At 42.8% G+C, this 20,880-nt stretch overlaps 1 protein-coding gene across 7 annotated transcripts in view; it reads right to left on the bottom strand.

Moving 5' to 3' along the window:
• Nucleotides 1-20,880, bottom strand: part of RABGAP1L (RAB GTPase activating protein 1 like) — a 201,773-nt gene that overhangs the window by 157,857 nt on the left and 23,036 nt on the right. For 6 of the 7 annotated variants that reach the window (XR_003572253.1, XM_027892846.1, XM_027892847.1 and 3 more), the window contains exons 8-12: nucleotides 17,945-18,011; nucleotides 16,867-16,969; nucleotides 15,772-15,938; nucleotides 11,956-12,100; nucleotides 845-947 (exon numbers count right to left, since the gene is read on the bottom strand). Coding sequence is in view for 6 of the 7 variants with exons in the window: in XM_027892846.1 (XP_027748647.1) it covers nucleotides 845-947; nucleotides 11,956-12,100; nucleotides 15,772-15,938; nucleotides 16,867-16,969; nucleotides 17,945-18,011 (585 nt within the window). In the remaining variant the exon portion in view is untranslated. The remainder of the gene's footprint in view (nucleotides 1-844; nucleotides 948-11,955; nucleotides 12,101-15,771; nucleotides 15,939-16,866; nucleotides 16,970-17,944; nucleotides 18,012-20,880) is intronic. The other variant, XM_027892850.1, reaches the window with a different exon arrangement.

The raw sequence follows: 20,880 nt of genomic DNA, 5'->3' as shown, positions 1-20,880 counted from the left end.
GCTACAAAGTGGCCAAGTAAGGGGAAAATTTGCCCAAATAAATCCTTAAAGCATTTTTCAGCTCCCCATTTGGAGTTAGGAAAAGGAAACTGCCAATTCCTGATTAAGGGGCTCTGATTATTTTTGTCTCCGGCAGCAGGAGCTATTACTAACTTACAAAGGGAAAGCCAAGCAAGTGGTTCTGGCACTTGCTAATAGTCCAGGGTCTCTCAGAGGCAGCAAACACACAGACTTGTTCCTCTCTTGGCACAGTGTCTGCCGCTACTGAAGCACTTAATTAATCCACAGAAATAACACTGCTGAGAACAGACTCTGGGCTCACAGACACTCTTCGTTTGACTCACCAACAGAAGCAGTTTCATCAGCGAGGATTCACAGGCTTTCTACAATTCCTTTTCAAATGCTTACATACAGCATGTTAACAAAAATAAATAAGCAGAAACTGCACCTAAACAAATTCCACGCTCACCAGCTGGCACAAACGGCGCAGACAGGACACACTGACTGCTCTGCCCGTCCCCTCCCGGCTCTGAGTTCATGAGGCTTTCACTCCCAGCCCCAGGGACAGTGACCACCAAGCCGTGCCCGTGAAGTGCCACACCCGTGTGAGCACACACAGACACACACACCCAACTAAACCAGGCTCTGGCAGGTGCTGGGAGAGAGACCTGGCAAAGAACTGCAAGTTATCCATAGCATTTAAGCTCGGTTTAAAACACACACCTCTGCGTGGTTTGTATTTCAAACTGTGTAAGCTGAAGAATTTCACCCCTCCTGCACACAGACTGATGAAACAAAGAAAAGGTTAATGTCTAAAATCTAACTGTAAGGAATTAAGCATTACCATCTCCCCAGCAACTCTCCCCAGGAATACAAGATCTTCTCAGGGCAATCCTTGGACACATCACCAGTGCCACTGGAGAGTTCATTATCGCTCTCTGCAAAAAAAAACCAAACAAAAAAAACCCCATGAAAATAAAGGCATGCACACATTTATCAAAAGCACAGACACTAAAGATCTATACACATAGGTCTCAGACAACTTTTTTTTCCATATATCAGTTTTAAATCCCAAAAAGACAACAAAATTATTAGTGGAACCATAAAGAAGGTTTAACAGACTTTACAAAATAAATTTAGAAGAACAGGACTAGGGAATAACTTATAGCACTGCTACAGGAGAAAGAGCTGGGACCTGAAAAGGCATTATGCAAGGAAAGATTCCAGGCTGCCACCTCTCCATTTAATGGCATTTCACAATGTAGTGTTATCTGAGAGTCACATCCACTCCAGACCTCCCACGAAGGGAAGTCTCCTCTAAAGCATAGCAGATAATGCTGCTTGGTTGCACCACATCCCTTTGGCTCTCCTGTGGTTCCTGAGCTCAGGAAGCCCCTTTAGAGCCCCCAAATAATTTTTTTTTTAACTGAAATAAGTTCCTGAGCGGGCAGAAAGAATAACAGTGTGACATTAGAGGTTGTGGTGCATGGAACAGAAGAGAATGTTTAAAATGAAAGCTCATAATTATTAAGAATGGAACGCTTAGGGAGGGATATAGGCTATTACATGACTAAACCCAGAAGGGATAATGTGAGCCTGGGACAGTGTGCTCAAATAACCACCCAGTCCAAGAACCCTTCCCATTTCCCTGTGTCCTGTGGGCCTGTCAGCTGCCCACAGTCAGCTGGACAGTCTAACCCTACAGGGCAGCAACTCACATGAACGTGGTCTTGCAGTTACTTGGATTTTGTCCAGTTTTACCTGACTAAAATACTGCTAAAAGTTACACGAGTGCAATTTCCACACCACCAAACATGAACCACTCTCCTCAACACAGCTCAGTCACACCCAGGTTGCATTCCTCATGAAACACTTCACCTCCACCTTCGTGCAAGCAACAGGAATAGTTCAGGTGGAGGAAGATCTTCAGTCCTCGGGCAATTAATCCTTTTAACTCTTCAGCCTTGTCATTCTCACCCCACTGACACGTTTCTAATTTATGTTCTGAGCAATTGTCAAATACAAGTCATTAATAAAAGATCATCAGTGCTCGAGTCTGTGAGGACAAAGCACACACTGCCTTTCAAGGACAATTAGCAGCAAAAACCTTGCCCAAAGAGAGCTAGCTGCAGCAGAAACCTCTGTATTTTAAAATGAGTATTACAGTAGTGAAAGCCTTTAGCCTGGAACTTGCTTGTACAGCTTCACAGAACCCAAAGTACAAGACCAACCTCCATTTAGCTACTTCCCAATTAGAATTAAAAATAACCCCAACAAAATAACCACCCATATCTACAGAAAACTTGATTTTAAGGTTTCCCAATCTTTTGCATGCATTCAACTAGACCTAAAGATGGAAATATGAAGATCTACATTTATCATTTTAATAAAATTTGGTCTCACTATAAAAGTGGCCAAAGGAATCAACTGAGTTCCAGGGGAAGAAACATATTTAAAAACTCAACTTTCCTTTAATGTTAAAATTACCAAAACATAGTGTAAAGACAAATCTCTTCACCACCCAGGACTGGTAATAATTTAAACCACCCTTAAGTTAAAGCAATTAAATTCATTATATTTTCTTCATTCCCTCCTCTCCTGATTTGCCTAACTGGATCCAAGAGATAAATGCAGCCCTTCTACTGCACGTGGAAGTGAAGAAACCTCCTCTGGATTGAACACATTTGCCATTCAGAGATACAAGGTACTGATGCACATAAGGAATCCCAAGAAACCTGGCTCACACCAGGAATTCACCATAAACCACAACCTCAGAAAAGTTTCACACGTTCAAGGGAGAGGGTAAACAATTTGGCACAAAACTCTGAAAGGAGAGATTGGAATTTCCTTGGAGAGGCTGCAAAACTACAGCACACCTTCCCAGGAGTTACTGGTGACAGTAACACCAACCAACCCTGCAGTCTGGAACAAAACCTGATAATGATGACTCAAGTTCCCCGCAGCAGGCCAGAAGGTTTCAAAATGAAGCTGCACTGCTCCTTTGAGGGACAGAGCACAGGAGCTGTCACTGGATCCAGTCAGGAATACTGACACCAGCCCAAAGCAGCAAAGCCCCTCACTCCTCTCCTTGCTGGTAAATGGGGGGCAAAATTCTTGGAAGTCCTTCAGGAGATCAGTGTTCCTTCCACAGCACACACACACTGCGGTGCTTCAGCCAGCAAACACTTTCAGCTGGAAGGCTTAGCAGTGTTTGCAATGTATTATTCAGCTGTATGTCAGAAAATCACAGGCCTTAATTAGAAATGCCATATGCTCCCTCGCAAAGGCTCACGTCAAACTGAAAATAGAACAGGGCAAAGGGGACAGAATAAACAGCTTCAGAAATCTCTACTTTGTTTCCACTCTAAGGAGTATTTGCATATTTTAACCTGTGAAAGCGCTTAGGTATGAAATGAAGGGGGAAAAAAGATGCCATGGGAGGGATAATTAAGTGTAGATGTTCTTCTCTGAGTACTTCAATACAGTTTTTTTTCCACATTCCATAGCATCTATAAGCCAGAGCACGATTCAATCCACCTTTATATTGTTGGGAATGCCACAGATCCCTTCCTCTGAGTGTCCTGGGTACCTTTCCCCTCCTCCTGTATTTGCTCTGACCTCTCAGAGCAATGAAAGCGGGCAATAAAACCCACTCAGGGCCTCATCAGAGCAAGAGGAGGATGGGAGATGTCTCCAGGGAGCAACCCTGGGGGTTGTAAGTGTGTGCACACACAAAGTGCCTTTGAGAACCCTCACAGGGAACAGCAAGCCTTCCAGGCTTGCTGTTCCCTGTGAGGGTTCTCAAAGGCACTTGGAGAATTGCTAGAGAAGAGTGACTCTTAATTGAAGAGAAGATTGCCAGTCTATGGATATACACAATTTTGTCAGTGCATTCCAAGGACTTCATTACTCTTACTCTCTGGACTGTATTTCCCAGCTCCAGCCTAATTCTTTCTAACCTGCAATTTACGCCAATCGCCTTTTTCCTCCTAAACAATTTTCGCACATCTCACTTTTCAAAAAGATGATCTTTGCCTTCACTGCTTCTTTTCTAGAGTACTCTGCTTGTTTCCTCAAAGGACACACTCTCCAGACTTGCTCTCATTTCCCATTTTCTCCTGCAGCTGGTCTGTATTTTTTTGTGATGAGAGGTGTTCAAACAAAACACTGAGGCATCCACTGTTCAAATCAGAAGAATTACACACTCAGTAGCTGGTATAAGCAAACACCCCACAGGAAAATAAAATCATACGCACAGAATCACAAGATCTTCTTCCCCATCTCTCACTCTGTAGTGCAGGATACCCACGAGGGAGCACAGGGAACACTCAGGGGGTGACACAGTACTCAGAGCAGCACTGACAAGCTGGGCAAAGGCTGTAACAAAACACTCTGAGGAACCAGCTCAGAGCCAAGTCAGGCAGCACCCAAGTAAGTCCCTCTCTCTGATCAGACCCTTTTGAACAAAATAATCAACTTGGTTTGTTGGCATTTGCCGTCTGTGGTTTGAGGAAATGGATCCTGCTGAAGAACTCTTACCCATACCTACAATATGAGTTCTTCAATATGAATGTTTTTAATCTTCCTGGTTTTACAGTGAAAGAGGGGGGGGGGTGTTGTCTTGGGTTGCTTTTTAACGGGCCTTTTTTTGCACCATATTTTTAAAGTTTGCCTTTAGACAATACTCCCCTGATCCATATTTTGGACCACAGAGCAGCTTTTCCAACGGATTCGGTGCTCCATCAGGGAATCTTCTGGATCACCTGAAGCATGGCAGTACCTCAGAAGCCAAACTCATTTGTCAGCTCACAAAAAGGCAAATAAGGTGGAAAACTACAGGGGGCTCAAGCATAAAGGCAAATAAGTGAAAAACTTCCTAAAATGAGGAGAAAAGCAGGAATTCAGCAGCTCCAAACAAACAGGGGGCATTTGAGCACTGATGGGAAGGAGACAAAGGGATTTCTAGTGAGTTTTAATTGAGAAGTTGGGACACATGAAATAAAGAGGAGGTGGAACTGAAAAATAATGCAGTTGGAGCAGCCTGAAGGGGAAGGAAAATCAGGTCATGAAGATAGGTGGGAATAGAATGGGAATGCTTCAGATATGAACAGCTTGATTTTTATGTAGGAGAAGAACAAAATTGAAGGGGGAGCTGACGTTGGCAGCATATTATCAAGGCACAAGGTGGAGCCTTACTGACATGGAATCTTTGCATACATAAGAGAGAAAAGAGGATGGTGAGAGAGGCCACCAAAAAAACCCCAAAAAAGCAAGTTTCCATTTATAAGGTAATAGGAAATTACAGAGCATGAACTGTCACTTTGCCAGGAAGTGCAGGAGTGAAAGAAAGTTTAAATCATGAAAGTCATTCTACTATTAAATAAGGCAAATTTTCAGAGAGGTCCAACTTTTCAGTGCACTACAAAATATTTTGATGAACACAAATGGGTTTTTAAATGCCTTCCAAAAAACAGATTTATGAAATGACAATCCTTGGCTAATTCAGAAGGAAGAGGAATAATCAGGAGCAGAAAAATACACATTTCTGAATCTGAACAAAGATGACTTGCATTGAATTCTGCTCACAAGAACCTTCTGCTTATATGTTAGTTATGTAATAAGTTGAAGAAAAAATTAATTTGGCAGCCACTGAAGTGCATATAAAGAGAACAAAAAGGTACAGAAATTCTTCACTCTAAAAGCGAACCAGCATTTTGATTCTCATTCCTTTTTATGAATTATAAGATAAACATTTTTCACTCAGTCATTCAAGCAAAAGCTCATGCTGACAAATCTCAGCAATCCTGATTACCTTGCAAACAAGGTGCAAATTTAATGGTTTCTCTGTGCAACCCAAAATGTGGATCCCAAACCCCGTACTTGACAAACAGGGTGAAGAAGGTGGGGTTGGACATCTCTGCCTTTCCCTCTCTGCACACAACAATGGTTTTCACAACCCTCCCAAAGGACTCACACTTGTGCTCTGAACAGTCCTGCTGCTCGTGTGCAGTGCTCAGGCAGAACAACTTCTCAAACACAACCAATTCTGCATTTAACCCCCCATCTTATATCCTCATATATCTTTCAAACCCTGCCTTTGTTCTACGCCTTCAGAGTTTCAGCACAGGCCCCACACATCACTGGCATGTGAAACCAGAATCATTTTGAAGTGTCCCAAAAATCACCCTGAACTGGCCATCCTGAGTGCAGAGCTGCTGCTCCCCTCGTGGGGTGCACACACAAGTGAGCCCCCAGGACGTCCCTAAATTCGATGTGCAAATGCTTAAACTGAATTAAAAAAAAAAGGAGTGGTGGAGAATGATGGCTTCAGCTGGGTAGTTTTGCTCCCACTCAGATGACAAAGCCAAGTGAACGCTGCACAGTGGAGGTACCTCTGTAAACACAAACATCTTCCACACAGACCGTGCTGCCCGAGAGCTGGCACCCTGCACAGCAGGCAAGGACATGCCATTCGAGGTGTTGGCACCATCCTAAGGCAAGGCATTAGTAATTTATGAATTTGTAGATTAGTATCTACTCCCAGCTTTGATATAATCCAATGGGGGGGGGGGAAATCAACATTCCAAACATGTGAAAATTGTATGTTGCCTGGGCATTTACCTCAAGTGCCAAGGCAGTATCCAATACACTTGGATCACTAGAAAGGTGATGACCAAAACTGAAAAGAATCTCACTTTGAGGTTATTATTAGTTAAAAAGTAAGGGGGAACTGTTGGTTGAGAAAAGGTTTTTTAATCATCTTTATATAAAAGTGGTCAAATGTTTTTTTTTAACTACATGGAATGTGGCAGCTTGAGGCCAAGCCATGGAACTCCTGGCTGAAAACTGAGAGGACACTCTAGCAGTAGGAAGTTCAAATTCCTAACAAGGCAGCAGGACTGCAAGTCCTTTTCCAAATGACTTTCATACTGTCTGCAGGCAGACAAGGGAAAGACAACCACTAATGAATAAAGCAGCCAAACTGTTGAAAATAATCTGCAGTTTCTCCTAGACAAGATGCAAACACCAATTTACGCTCATTTTGTGTTTTATGAAGTGATTTAAGTTACAAAAACCGAAAAAGCTTGAAATCCAAGGAGCAGATTTCACCTGCGTACCCAAGGAACTGAACACTGCCTTTATTTGAGAACAGTTTCTTCTGTCATTCAGCAAAACTAAACCAAAGGCATCAACAGATCTCCCTGGAGCACTCAGGGACTGCAGGCCAGAAATGTGGAATTGTGTTTGCCCTGAATCTCCCAAAGTCAGCGTGAGGAACGAGGTTTATCAGGACCAGAATCCCCACACACACGGGTGTGTCCCCAGGGACACTGCAGGAGTGCTGAGGGGACACTGGGGAGGAGGAGGGGGATGAACCAGCTCAGAACAAGCCACACTCACTTCCCCAGTGTGTTCCACTGCCTGGAACGGAAACAGCGTCAATATTCCCCAGCTGACCATTGCATTTACAACCTGGCCATTCCATCAAACACTTCTGCAACCCACAGAGGTGCCTCAGGTTCCAAACATTTCACACACAGGCCATACCTGCATGAACAAATCTAAATACAGCTGTAACCATCAACTGCCACCAGATCTGAGAAATCCAGTCTTCTGCACTCAGCATTCTTTATGTACTAAGGAAAGGATCACATTCTCCCTGGCAGCACAGTCACAGCTGCACAAGGCAAGGGAGTGCATTTATGTTGTGATTTTTAATAACAGAAGTGAACTTGTAAGGTGTGAAAACAATCCAGTGCAAGAGAATGGTCAGCAGAGCCCATAAAACGACAGCAGGCTCATCAGGAGTTTTCATTTGGATGCCGTTCTTAGGAGTGCCTGTATTTTAAACCCTCTCTTATGGAACTGGAGCAAAGGGTTCTTTGCCTGGAGATGGCCACTGGCAAAACAACCTCATGAATTTAGGTTTGTGAAGTTTTAGTTCACTTTTACAGACACAGCACAAAGACTCCAAGAGAGATCTCAATGATGTCATTTAGGACCCACCAACTTTACTGTGTGTTGGGTTAATATAATAAACAGTTCCTGTGAAGTACATAAAGCTATTTTTAATTTGGATAAAAATGCAGAGTTGACTGTTTCGACACCACTAATGTCATTCTCTCACTCAGTCATCCCCATTTGTTCATATCATAACCCCTATTTCATCACTAAATACTCTCTATTGACTCCTGAAGCATCACCTCCTCTCCTCAATCCTGAAATCAGCCTCTGCCACCCACAGCCCTTGACACAGCATCCTGATTTAGTCTGGCTGATCATCTCGGATGCCTGAGCGTGGCCCACTCCTTCCCCACTGCACCCCCCATCTCTGAGCGTGCCAGCACCTCACCCCAACAGCTTTCCTGCACCTTCCACATCCCCTGCTCCTCCACGCCTGTTCTCAGGGCCAGGTCCCACCATCTCCACGCTGAATTCCCACACCTCTCGGGGTCATTTCTCTCTTGTCTATCCATTCCTTACTGTTCTTAGACAAGTTTTACCTTCCCAAGTCTGTTATTTCTTCTCTTGGTAAACAAACCACAAGCAGAACCAGACCTGCATTCCTAGAGGTCATCTGGGAGTGTGCCAGAGGCACCCTAGAGAGGAGATTCCTTTTGGTAGGCAAGTTGTCTTTTCCCTGATTTAGCTTTTCCATGAATCCCCTGTTTCAGGGTTAGGGTGAGTGCTTGCTCTGCAGACAGCTCGTAGATGGGAACACAAGATCATAACCAGGCACTCAGAATCACAGAAAGCTTCAGCCAAAGGATCTCCAACTCAGTTACAATCAGCTCAGGGAATATTTTCTGGTTTTGAACAGAACTGTTCCAGCTTACAGTGATCCTTAACCTTCCAACATCATCCAGGCTGCAGGAGAAACTCAAATGGAATTATTTAGTGTTCTCCTCAAACGTTACAATATATTTAAAAAAAAATAGATAATTCAAATATTAGAGCCAAAGGAAGGTCAGAACTTCATGTATGGCCTGAGCAAGCCCTGCTGCTAAAAGCAGCCAAGCTCTCCCTCCCTTTGTCCCTTGGTTATTTATTCCCAGCACCACATTCTCCTTTCTGCTGGGCTGTCTCCCCGGTGCTGAGGGCTCACAAGTGCAGGCAGGCACTTGAGCTGCCCACAACTCCACAACCACACACTCCCTGAGCTTTGCCTTTCTCAGTGTGCACAACCCACCCCATCCCTTCCAGGCTCTCACTCCTTAATGCTCCAAAAAGGAGAAGGAGGAGCTCAACTAACTGTGCTCTGCACCTTGGCACAAGGTTCTACTCCAAATTAAACACTAACAGTAGGCTCTGCTTATTAATAAGAGCTGATACCTATACCCACTTTATTTGAAACCTTCCCAGAAAGTGTAAGATTTTCCTCATTATATATTTTAATCTTTTTTAAATTATATTTGGAATTTAACAGAAAGCTTCTTCTCAAGGAACGTACTTTACATTCTAGGTTTTGACAAGATATCATTAATATTAATTATGTTTTAAAAATTATTACCTCCAAAGCAAGGAACCTTAAATGACTGGGTTGCCGGAAATATCTACTGCAACATTAATAATTAAAAAACAAAAGTGAGGTTGACCTGAAAGATCTCTAAGTAGCACCTGCACAATCTTTGCAAAGGTCTTGTTTTTTTTTTTTTTATATAGCTGTTCACGTGGAAAAAAAAAATCAAGCTAAAATGAGAAAAAAAAATATTAAAAGCTAGGAATGGTATTTAGGGAATAATTGATATCAGTTTTCCACATGCAGTTGCTCCACACTGGAAAGGGACTAGGCCTAACACTTGTGTAGTCATTATTTTAAATCATTATTGGCAGGGATCATGTTTAGCCTTTCATTAAAAACAAACCAAAAAAAAAATTTGAAAAAATGCCTTCTTTTTTTATGACCATCTTTATTCACATTCTCACGGCACAAGACATCCCAGCGAGCTGTGTGCATGCAGAGTACACAGGAATTGAGTACTAATACACAAGAAAATGCAACTGTGGTGCTTCTGAAATCAATTAAGGAATACTCTGTGGGCATGGAGGATATACAGATAAGGAAAAAGGCAAAAAAAATATATAAAAATAAGAAGTAAAAAAAAAAAAAAAAAAAAAAAAAAAAAAAAAAAAAAAAAAAAAAAAAACAACAACAAACAAACAAAACCAAACCACCTATATGGCCAGGTAGCTACCATGTTTAAGGTTAAAGAAAAAACCTTCTTCCAAGGCTAACACAAGACATTGTAAACTCAAGGGGCTTTTTTCCATCATCATAATTAGTACCCTGAAAAGAAAAAAAAAGAAAGAAAAAGAATGAAGAGATTTATATAGAACAACTGCAAATGACTCATTGAACCTGCATATCCTCCAGGATAGAGAACTTGTCTGCACAGAACTCGAAATGCGGTTTCCATGAGAACAGAGGCACATCATGGTATTTTTAATGTCTTCTCTGAGGAAGTAATCTACATTTAAAATATGGAAACTAGCATTAGGGAGCTAAACCCAAGTTAAACTTAGGTTCACACCCCAGTGGAATACTTGTTCTCTGTAATAAAATAAAGCCCTTCTGTAGTAGTACCACGAGGACAATATCCACGTGATTCCTAATTGTGCTGCATTCATCACATTCTGGAACACAGTTTTATTCTTCTCAATAAGAACAATATTAAACAAAAAAAGAGGTATTCAAATAATTACTTAAACTCTACTTTATCAAACAAGCCCCCGAGATCATCCTGGCTCAACATCTCACACATCCAAGCAAGGAAAAGAACGCCCACAGCTGAATTCCACCACCCTGATCCACAAGTCCCAAAGGGCAAATCTGAACTAATTGCTGCTCTGAACAGCAAGGCAGTCCCAAATTCCAATTAAACAGAAGAGTTCCTTTGGAGAAAACAGTGGTTTTACTCTTCAGAAGCAGTACTTGATACAAAGGAAGGAATAATCAGTCCATGCCCATTGTGCTCCATCCTGGGAATGTGATGAAGGTTCAAAGAGCACCTGACTGGGGGTGTGGCAAGCCTGGTGCCTCCTGGCACGTGGGGCCGGGTTTATTCTGTGAAGTGCAAGAGGGTCACCACACCTGGGTGCTCCTGCCTCTGCCAGTGCCAGGGTTCTGGCTCTTGGTGCACAAGCTCGTGGCCAACACTTACCTGGAACTAAGAACCAAGGAGGAACCCTTCCACTTACTGAGACTTTTTACAGGATTGACAGAACAGCGCCAGAAATCTGAAGAATCACTTTGTAAAACTAGCTCTGTAAAATTTCTGCTAGGTCAGACATCCAGAGCCAGAAAAGGCACATTAGAAAGCCTGTTCTGAGTGCTGGGGACTAACCCTCACAGCACAGAGAGACAACAGTAGGCCAAGAGCCTTCAGACAACCAAAACAAAACCAAAAAATACCCAAAAAACCCCCCATCAGTGGCAGAAATTTGAGGTGCTGTTAGAAGGGGCAGGCAGCTGACCCAGATGTTTTTACAAGCCTCAGATATAAGTGAGGGAAGTGCTAAACAGACAGTTTGGGGCTGGGGGAACTCCCCACGTGAGTCTGCCTGGGATGTGTTTTGTTTTTCTCTACCAACAGGCATTTCAAGCCTGCCATTTCAAAGCCCAGTTCCTTTAGGAGCACATTCAAGGCAAATGGTTCCTCATCAGATGAAAAAAAACCTCCAGGAAAGGTCTCCCGCCCTGCTGGCAGAGCACAAGTGCCTCAGTAGCACATTTTGAGGCACACAGAGAGAGGGACACGCTGTCTGCTGCTGCTCCTGAAACATCCCCAAACAATGGCTTGGTAAAAACGTCAGGACCAAAGGAGCACTGCTAGTAGAAAATCACTGGTGATCCTTTTTGTCCAAAGCAGTTGTAGTAAGAATTAAATGAGTAAATGAACAGCAGAAATATAACAGTATTATCCATGGAAACTGCAAGTGCTTGTTTATCCTTACCTTCTTCTGCCTCGTCCTCCTGGGATGACATGGGCCCTCCTCCACTTGTTGGGGTGACTAATTCTTCCTCTCTGGCAGATTCTCTTTGCAGACTGACAACTTCATAAATCGCATCCCCAGCACTTGTGTGGCTTTTTCCTTCAGACTGAAAGAGAACAGGGGGATGGATTAGGTCCCCACTGGAGAAAAACAAGGCTAAGCAATAGTTTGGGCAAGACTCCCTCAGATGGCTTTGCCAGGCACGAGTAGATGGCAATACCTGACACTTCTGCTTCTCTCAGCTTTACAGGTAGGAAATAGAAATAAAACCTCATCATTTCCAAAGCTGCCTCTTAACAAGCATTTTCAGTCTTGTTCAGAATGATGATAAAAAAAGCTTTCCAATTTCAGTAGCTGTAGTGAGATGAGGTCAAAGAGAAACCTCAGAACAAAGAGGAAAAATACTGGAGTAACTGAAACAGGAGCTGAATGCCCGAGGGGGAAAAAAATTATTGTAAGACAAGACTAAAGAAGCAACAAAACCTCATGCTTTGAACAAGATGTAAATTGTAAAAAGCTCCTTTTAGTGTTTTATTTGCTAAAAATCAGAATAATTCATCTTCCATGGCCCATAATTTGAAATACACTCCCTCCTATGGGGAAATGTAATGGAACCCCAAAACGAGGGGGGTGGCGGGGGGGGTTGGAACTAAATGATCTTGAAGGTCCCTTCCAACCCAAACCATTCTTTGATTCTGTGACTTTCTTAAGAAAAAGAAGTTAAATATACTTTAGGCAGTTGCAAGTTTTAAAAGAAAAGGAGCATTAGTTTCTCTTCTGGGTTGCAGTTCTGAACACAGTTATTTTTCAGTGACATGCAGTGATTAATATGCTTGTAGAGAACTGTACAGAGCTGCAAACTAATGATGGTATTAAATGAACCAGCCCAAAATGTGCTATTTTGTTCTTTGTGCATCTCGCCTAATCAGTTAAAATAAGGTAAATTTTTGGAACGTATTAAACCCATCAAATTAACCATGAAAAACAACACGATTTAAGCTTAGAGAACGTTCAATTTGTTTAAAACCAAACAAAGTCATGATGAAGTTGGAAGACTCCGCAACACCTGCAGTGAGACAACATGAACTGCTGACCAGCAACTGCCATTTCAACAAACTGGTGAAATTATGCAGATGAGCAGCTTAGACAGGCACTGCTTGGACTGACAAATATCAACTATATGATAGTAAGAAAGCTCTCCTACTGTATTTTAGTCCTCCAGTTGTGCTTCCTTTAAGGAGAGGCTCCAATTATCAGCCAGTTTTGCCATCTGAACTTCTCATGAAGTCAGTGCAATGAACTTCGAAGTGTAGGCACAAATACCCCGCATTTTGTAACATTTAGCAGGTGATCTTAGAGCCATTATCCCTGTTTCGTTCTCACAGAACGCCATTATCAAGTAATTACAAAGTACTTGGTTAAATCAATCACCTACTGATGCCACTAATGTTATTAACCATTGCTATATACAGCTTTGATTTTTGAGGGAGTAAGGCACTAGGCACTGTGGGTTTTGCTCTGTGTCACAAGGATTACAAGTCTCCAGCTCCTTGCACACATTCTGGTCAACTGCAAGACCCATCTGCATAAAACGTAAATAATTTGGTTACTGGTTTGCTCTGAAGCACAAATTTGTTATTTACAGGAACCCACCCTTACAAGGATCATGTCCTAACCATCAAGGTGTGCATGAGCAATTGTAAGACAGACAGAAACAAACAACAATCCTAAATTACACATCGACCTGCATTTCTGTCAGTCTTCTTATCAGACTGCACCTCTCCCAGCTCGGTTCAGACTACTAAACCTGCCTGAATCCTTCCTCAGAACTGACTTTCCTAAAATCTACTGAACTGCCACCCCAGAGAGCTCACAAATGGCTGATCCCAATGCCATCCAGGAGGCTCTTTCCCAAGGAGGAAAAGTGTCCTGAGGCACAACACCTTGCAGAGCCGTGGGCAGGAACAGCTGCTGCTGGTAACTGGTGAAATAACGACTTGCTGCAAGTCACCCCGAGAGATCCTGTCATCCACAATCAGGACCTAATCCTGGAGAAAGATTCCCAGAACTAAAAATATTCCTTTCCCAGAGATCTGCAGAGCAGCTTCTCTGGATTCTGCAGCAGGAAGAAATCCATGTGTTTCTTCGGGGAAGGGAGGCACGTGTGTGTTTGTCACATTACAAGGAGTGAGAAAAAGAAAGCATCCATATTACCCAATTAAAAACCGTACAGTTGCAAGTGATTTCAAAGGCAAGCTGAACTGATTAGAGATAAGTATCAAGCCAGCTGAGAACGGAATATTTTCAAATGTATTTAATTTCAAAATGCAGATACTCTCATTTGCATGTAACAGTTGGTTTTCCCAGATTTTCTAAATTCTAAGTTGCTATGCTAATCTCTAGAAGAAATACAGAAGCAGCACTGCATGAGATTTATTTACTCACTAAGTGTTAAACACAGCAGCACTTTTCCCATGGAATATCAACACAGCTTGTTTTTTTCAGACCTTTTGTACTGTGCCCCACAGAAAGATGACAACTCCAATGCTCCCATTAGGCTCGGTAAAATTAAATCACTGCTCTTTGGTTTCATTAGCAGAAGAGGATGGGCCACTGTTGCAATGCACACAGTACAGCTGGCCTGTGCTCTTCACTTTGTGAGCCAGTATCAAACATAAGTGTTTGCAGAGAGAAAGTCAACAGAGGCTGCAGGAGGACAGGAACCATCCTGCAGTGATCCTGGCACATATAATCCCTGTATGTACCTCAGCCCAGGCCAGAAACAGAACAGACTTGAGCTGCAACACTGACATCTTTTAAACCTCTGCATTCGATTCCTTTGCCTTCAGTGGGTTCAACTCTTACAGCCACCTTCCTGCACACTGTGGGTGTCAGTAGCTCTTTGATTTTACAAGGAAAAAGAGCCATTTCCCAATTTCACCAGTCAAAGGGACCTGCTTTAGATGACTGCACACAGGTCAGATTGCATAAAATTATGGAGAATTTCAACTCACCACAATTCAGGTTACCAAGTGTGCTGGGTTTGGCTGGGGGAGAGCTGGTTTTCTCCACAGCAGCTGGTCTGGTTTGGGTTTGTGCTGGAAACACTGTTGGTAACACCAGGATGTTTTGGATACAGCTGAGCAGAGTTTACACAAAGTCAGGGCCTTTTCTGCTCCTCACCTCTACAAGGAGGGGGCTGAGGGAGCACAAGGAGTTGGGAGGGGACACAGCAGGGACAGCTGATCCCAAGGGACGCTCCAGCCCATATGGCATCGTGCTCAGCATACTGAGCAGGGGAAGGAGGAGGAAGGGAGAACCTCCAGAGTGACACCATTTGTCTTCCCAAATCACTTGGCAGAGCCCTGTTTTCCAGGAGGTGGCTGAACACCTGCCTGCCCATGGGAAGCAGTGAATGAATCCCTTGTTTTGCTTTGCTTGAGCACATGGCTTTTGCTTTCCCTGCTGAACTGTCTTCATCTCAACCCACGAGTTTTGTCACTTTTGCTCTGCTGATTCTCTCCCCCATCCTGCTATGGGGGAGTGAACGAGTGGCTGCGTGGGCCCTACTTGCCAGTTGGGGTTAAACCATGACACAAAGGGGCTGAACCTTTACACAGCTACTTAATCCTTATGCACTGGAGCATCCCTGAACAGTTCAAAGAACCAAACTGCTGAAGTGCAGGTGCCATGCTAACTCTTACAAAGGCCCAATGAGGGCAGACGAGACAAATGCTGCCACCATCCACTTTCCCTTGGAGTGCCAGCACGCATTACCTGTTTTAGCTTCATGTAGAAGGTTTCTGTGAAGGTTTTCCTGCTGAAGTACCAGAAGCGCTCGTTGGCAGGATACACACGCACCACAGTCTCCAGCAGAAACCTGACTGGCTCCACCACCTCAGTAACAACCATATCCACGGCCACGGTCATGAAGACACGCTTATCTGCAGCACAAAAAGGAGTCACCCACAGAAAAATCAGTCAGAGTTCCAATTTGTGATGTTCGAACTGAAAACCCTTTCTGTGTAGTTACTGATTCTACTGCACCTGTTTTATTCAGCTGAGTTCTACCTGTGGCACAGAATGAGAGTGTGCATTAACCAGTGTACCAAGAACTCTGACAACTTTATAAACCAAAGACAGCATGTCCTTGTTTTAAAGACAGGGGCCAAACATCAAGGAAACACCACTGAGATACATGATCCCTGCGAGACAAAGGAACATGCACAGGATGAGGTCATATTCTGAAGTGTAGACTTTTAAAGAGTTTTGTTATACGCTACTAGAAATAACAGGGTTTGAAAAATCCATCAGCAGGAACAGTGACACTGGTTGTGGATCCTTGAATCTGACTTTAGGGAATTGATGTGAGGTCTGCCTTGGGGCAGGAAACAAACTGCAGATCTCCATTCAGAGCTTTTCCATCCCACCAGAGAACACAGATTCCAGCATTAGGAACTGTGCTACACAGTCAAGCACTTGACTGCACCACTGCCAGCTGCCCCAGGATGCAGGGCATGAAATGCTCCTTGTAATCAACTCACCTCACAGCTAAAAGAAACAGAACAGCAGTGCCTGCTGTTCCCAGTGCTCTGCTGAGTACAGCAGGTGGAAAACAACTTGCACGTGGCCCAGGACCCAAAACTCCCGGTGAGCAGGGACAGGCACATCAGCCCCAAACTCTGATTTAATGTCTCCCAGTCAGCAACGTGCCAACTGTTGACAACTCCATGTTGATGATGCTTCTGCAGAAGAATTGCTAGTGATGGATTCCTGGAACACAAAGGTGCAGACATGCACCCTCACTGCCAGGAGGAAGGACACACCAACCCCCTGTAGGGCAAAACAAACTTGCTGAGTGGAGTCCCTTACCTTTAGGGGTTTCCTCATTAAGCACAAGAAACATGGGTGCATTAGGATTCCACATTCCAGTAATGACATAAGCCTTGCCATCAGAACTCTTTCCCATGGATTCCTAAAATTAAAATCATACAGGATTCTATGAGAGTGATGGTCTGAGGTCAAAGAGACTGAGCACAGGGAGGGGAAACAGTTCTAGGAACCTCTGAGTAAGGCTGTGTTAATTCACACAATCTGCACTAGGAATATGAAAATAATGCCATGAGCTACTACTAGTCTGAGGTAAGCACATGCTTCAGGTTTTCTGGAGCAGTTCCTACAGATCCAGCAGGCCTGTTTGGTTTTATAATCAAATAATAAAAAGGGAACTAATTTCAGCAAATAAAATCAGGAAAAAAGTGGGCTAGTAGAGACAAACAGGTAAATAAACAAGTCCTACAAGAGAAGTAAATACTGACAGGTAGAATCAGCAGCACAAGCACAGAAATGCACAGGGCAAAACTGGGACAACTGCAGAGCCACAAAAGGTCTGAAGGGTTTAACTCAAGCACACAAACGGCTGCATTCTTATCCACAGAGAGAAAACAATTTGGTATTAACACAGAGAACATCCCATCGTTTTGTAGTTCTCTTAAAAGCAGCTCTAAGAAACTAAATACTGTAGAAGAGAAGTGAATACTTCACCCTCTGAGCAAGAATTTAAAATCAAATGAAGGAAACAGAGGCCAAGTTTTCAGCCCCTTGGAAAAATAAGAGCACTTCCCTGGCACCCAAACATAAAAGCAATTACTTGCTGTAAATTTCTAGGGAATGTGCTTAACACAACACTCAGTTATTTTAACAACCTGATCTGTGCCTCACCAACTGAGTAGGAAACAGATGCCACAGGTTTCAACATGACCTGAAATATTCGGCCCACCTTATGTTTGAAGATACCAAACCCCAGGATTTAAGCAAAAAAAAAAAAAACAAACAAAAAAAACCAACCCAAACAAAACAAAAGAGATGAGAGGTCTGTTCTGTTGGGGTTTTTTGGGGCTTCTTTCAAACCACCTCTACCTTATTAGAGCTTATCAGAGCTAAGCATTACCATGTCTAGTAAATGCATGTCACTGTTCTTCACATTTCGGCCAGGGCTCAGCAGCATCCCAAAGCACCTGTGAAGTGTGTTTATAACAAAAACAAAAGGGGGAAGAAGAAAGGAGAAAGGATATACATTAGCTTTTCAAAACACAAAAGTATCTGCTTGAACATAATGGACAGCCACCTACTGCTTCTAATTTAAAGAGAACCTTCCGGAGCAGTTTTTTTTGTTGGTGTTATGGCAACACTCAGGAAACGTCACCTCACACCTTCTAGAAAAGACAATGGAATCATTTTCCAGAGTGAAGGGGCAGAAAGGAGCACCTGACCTGTGAAAACACAGTTATTCTTAAAGGACAACCTAAAACACTGAGTTTAAAGACACCAACAGTTCCCTCAGTGATGGAGACTGGCAGGAAGAAATTCACTCTCTCCCCACTGTGTTTTAAAAATTGTTCTGTAATCATAGGAAAAGTTACAAACTCATCCATTCTATCACCCATAACAGCACTGGTGTAAAATACCATGTAGCATCATGGGCCCTTCAAAATACAAAACCAATTTGCTCAAATTTAAGACTTCATTCTTCGTTTTTGAAGTCTGAATTTGTGTATTATACAGGGCCTTGAATTCCAGCCCAATCATTTCACAAGAAAATTTTCTTAATATTTTTAAAGAGGAAAAAAAAAATATTTTAATTATCCAGACATTCAGGTTCTCAAACTTCGTGACTACTGAAGGCAAAAATCCAAGTCTGAAGTTTCTGCAACTCATCTTTATCTCTCTCTCCTTTGAAGGTACTCCATTATGAATAAAAAACACTCAACAGAATTATGCATTTGTAACAAACTGCAAGCTGTTTTACACAGGCTTTTTAGATCTCAAATGAGAAAACTTAAAACAAAATAAAGAAAAAACAACTTGAAAGCAGTTCCACCCTGAAATATTAAGGAAAACTGAGATTGTATTTTGGAGGGTTTTGCTTCAAAGACTTGTTCTTCTGTTCAGCTCAGTTCTCTGAGATAATCAGACAAACCAGTGTTTATCACTGACCCTCAGAACAACGCAACGTGCTAAACAGCAGTGCTTAGACACATGAACATCAGCAACTACCATTTTAATAACACTATTAACTGTGAAAGTCTTAAAATATGCCATTACTACACCCCCTGGTAAATCTTGCCCTATTACACTTGGGTATATGATTTTCATTTTCCACCCCATTACACTCAACAGTAACTTCCATCCACAACTGTATTTTCCCTTCTCCATCATCTGCCACTGCCACAATCCTAAAAATTCCAAGTGGTAAATAAAAGAGGAGACAACGGTTTTGTTTTCCCTGTATCCACAATGCAGTGCCATGGGAAGCACCCGGAGCAGCTCAGATGCAGGACTTGGATTTAGCAGGACAAGCTGGATTTCCTGAAAGACTGATCAGAGCAGGCAGGAGGAGTCAGGTTTGTCTTCCCTCTGATTTCAAAGGGCAGTTTAAATGAGTTGAGGACCCTCACTTGAGAGGAGCTGGATTTCACACAGATAGCTGACACATTCAGCCTCACACGTGAGGAGCAGCTTCAGTCACACCCTTGAGACTCAAAATGACCTGCACAGACCGTGGGCCTCGCTCTCACTTCTGCCACGCTGGGTTTCTGCGCCTCCAGTGCCACTGAGCTGCTCTCTGCACTTGCACTCATGGCACTGGTTTCTAGCCCAGCAAAAAGAACTGAAATTATTATTCACTAACGGGTATTTCCATTTATAAAACACAGATGTTGCGCACAGAAAAGGCTGATGGTGTTAACACAGTGACACGGGACAGGACAATGGGAATGGTTTCCCACTGCCAGAGGGCAGGGTCAGATTAGGGATTGGGAAGGAATCCTTCCCTGTGAGGGTGGGCAGGCCCTGGCACAGGGTGCCCAGAGAAGCTGTGGCTGCCCCATCCCTGGAAGTGTCCCAGGCCAGGTTGGATGGGGCTTGGAGCAAGCTGGGCTGGTGGAAGGTGTCCCTGCCCGTGGTAGGGGGTGGAATGAGATGAGTTCTAAGGTCCCTTCCAACCCAAACCAGTGTGGGATTCTGTGATCTTTAAGAGTTTCCAGTACTGCTGATCAAAAAGAACAATAGTCTGTCATCCAGTTCTAAAGGCAGACCTTAAGTGCAGACTTTGAGCCAAGCCGTACCTACATGACTCAGGATCAACTCTCCTGTGAGACTGTCACCACACTGTAATGAGGAGAGAGTCAATCCCCCCGTGTGTCACAATGAAAGGCTATTTTACTCTCAGAACAACTGTCTTAAAGCAAATTGAATTTTAATACTGTGCAGGGTTAAGACAACAAAATTACTTACAAGTATGTCATGCCAATTAAATAACTTGTTCACAGCAAAGCTAGTGGTGATCAAAATAACATCCTAATTGAATATACTGAACAACACCAAAATAAAAGCTAATTTCTAAGGAAGGCAGCTTTACTTTGGGGAGAAAAGCAATCAAAAGATATTCAGAAATGCTTCAATAACTGAATGCTGAAGCCAAAATTATTTAAAATAAAAATACACTGAAAATAGGTGGTTTTAAAGCTGATGAGTAGCAAAACCACGGTTTTACAGCACAAATATTCTTGATAAATTCTGTTTTAGATTCCTTGTCTAAGATTTTTCTTTCATTTTTGATGTCACAGCTTGAGAACAAGTCAAGACATCAGTCTTACGTTTCGGGACAGCTAGGGGAAGGTTTTCTTGATTCTGATGTTACCTTGAATTTCCTTTTCACTAGAATGGAATTCTCCTGTTGTTACTCTTTTGATAAGATTGCCATCTGGTGGCATTAATCTATTGTGCAGTCATATTTGTGTTATTGCTGTATTTTTTTTCTGTCACATAACTCGCAAAGTCAGAGAAAAGTACATTAAACACTGTTCTTGCCAAAATTTAACTTCA

Source organism: Empidonax traillii, unplaced genomic scaffold (assembly GCF_003031625.1).
Source record: "Empidonax traillii isolate 1590-97213 ecotype Southwest subspecies unplaced genomic scaffold, ASM303162v1 scaffold372:size565953, whole genome shotgun sequence".
NCBI lineage: Eukaryota > Metazoa > Chordata > Aves > Passeriformes > Tyrannidae > Empidonax > Empidonax traillii.
The sequence above is the reverse complement of the archived record's forward strand: the minus strand, read 5'-3'. Positions and strand labels throughout refer to the sequence as shown.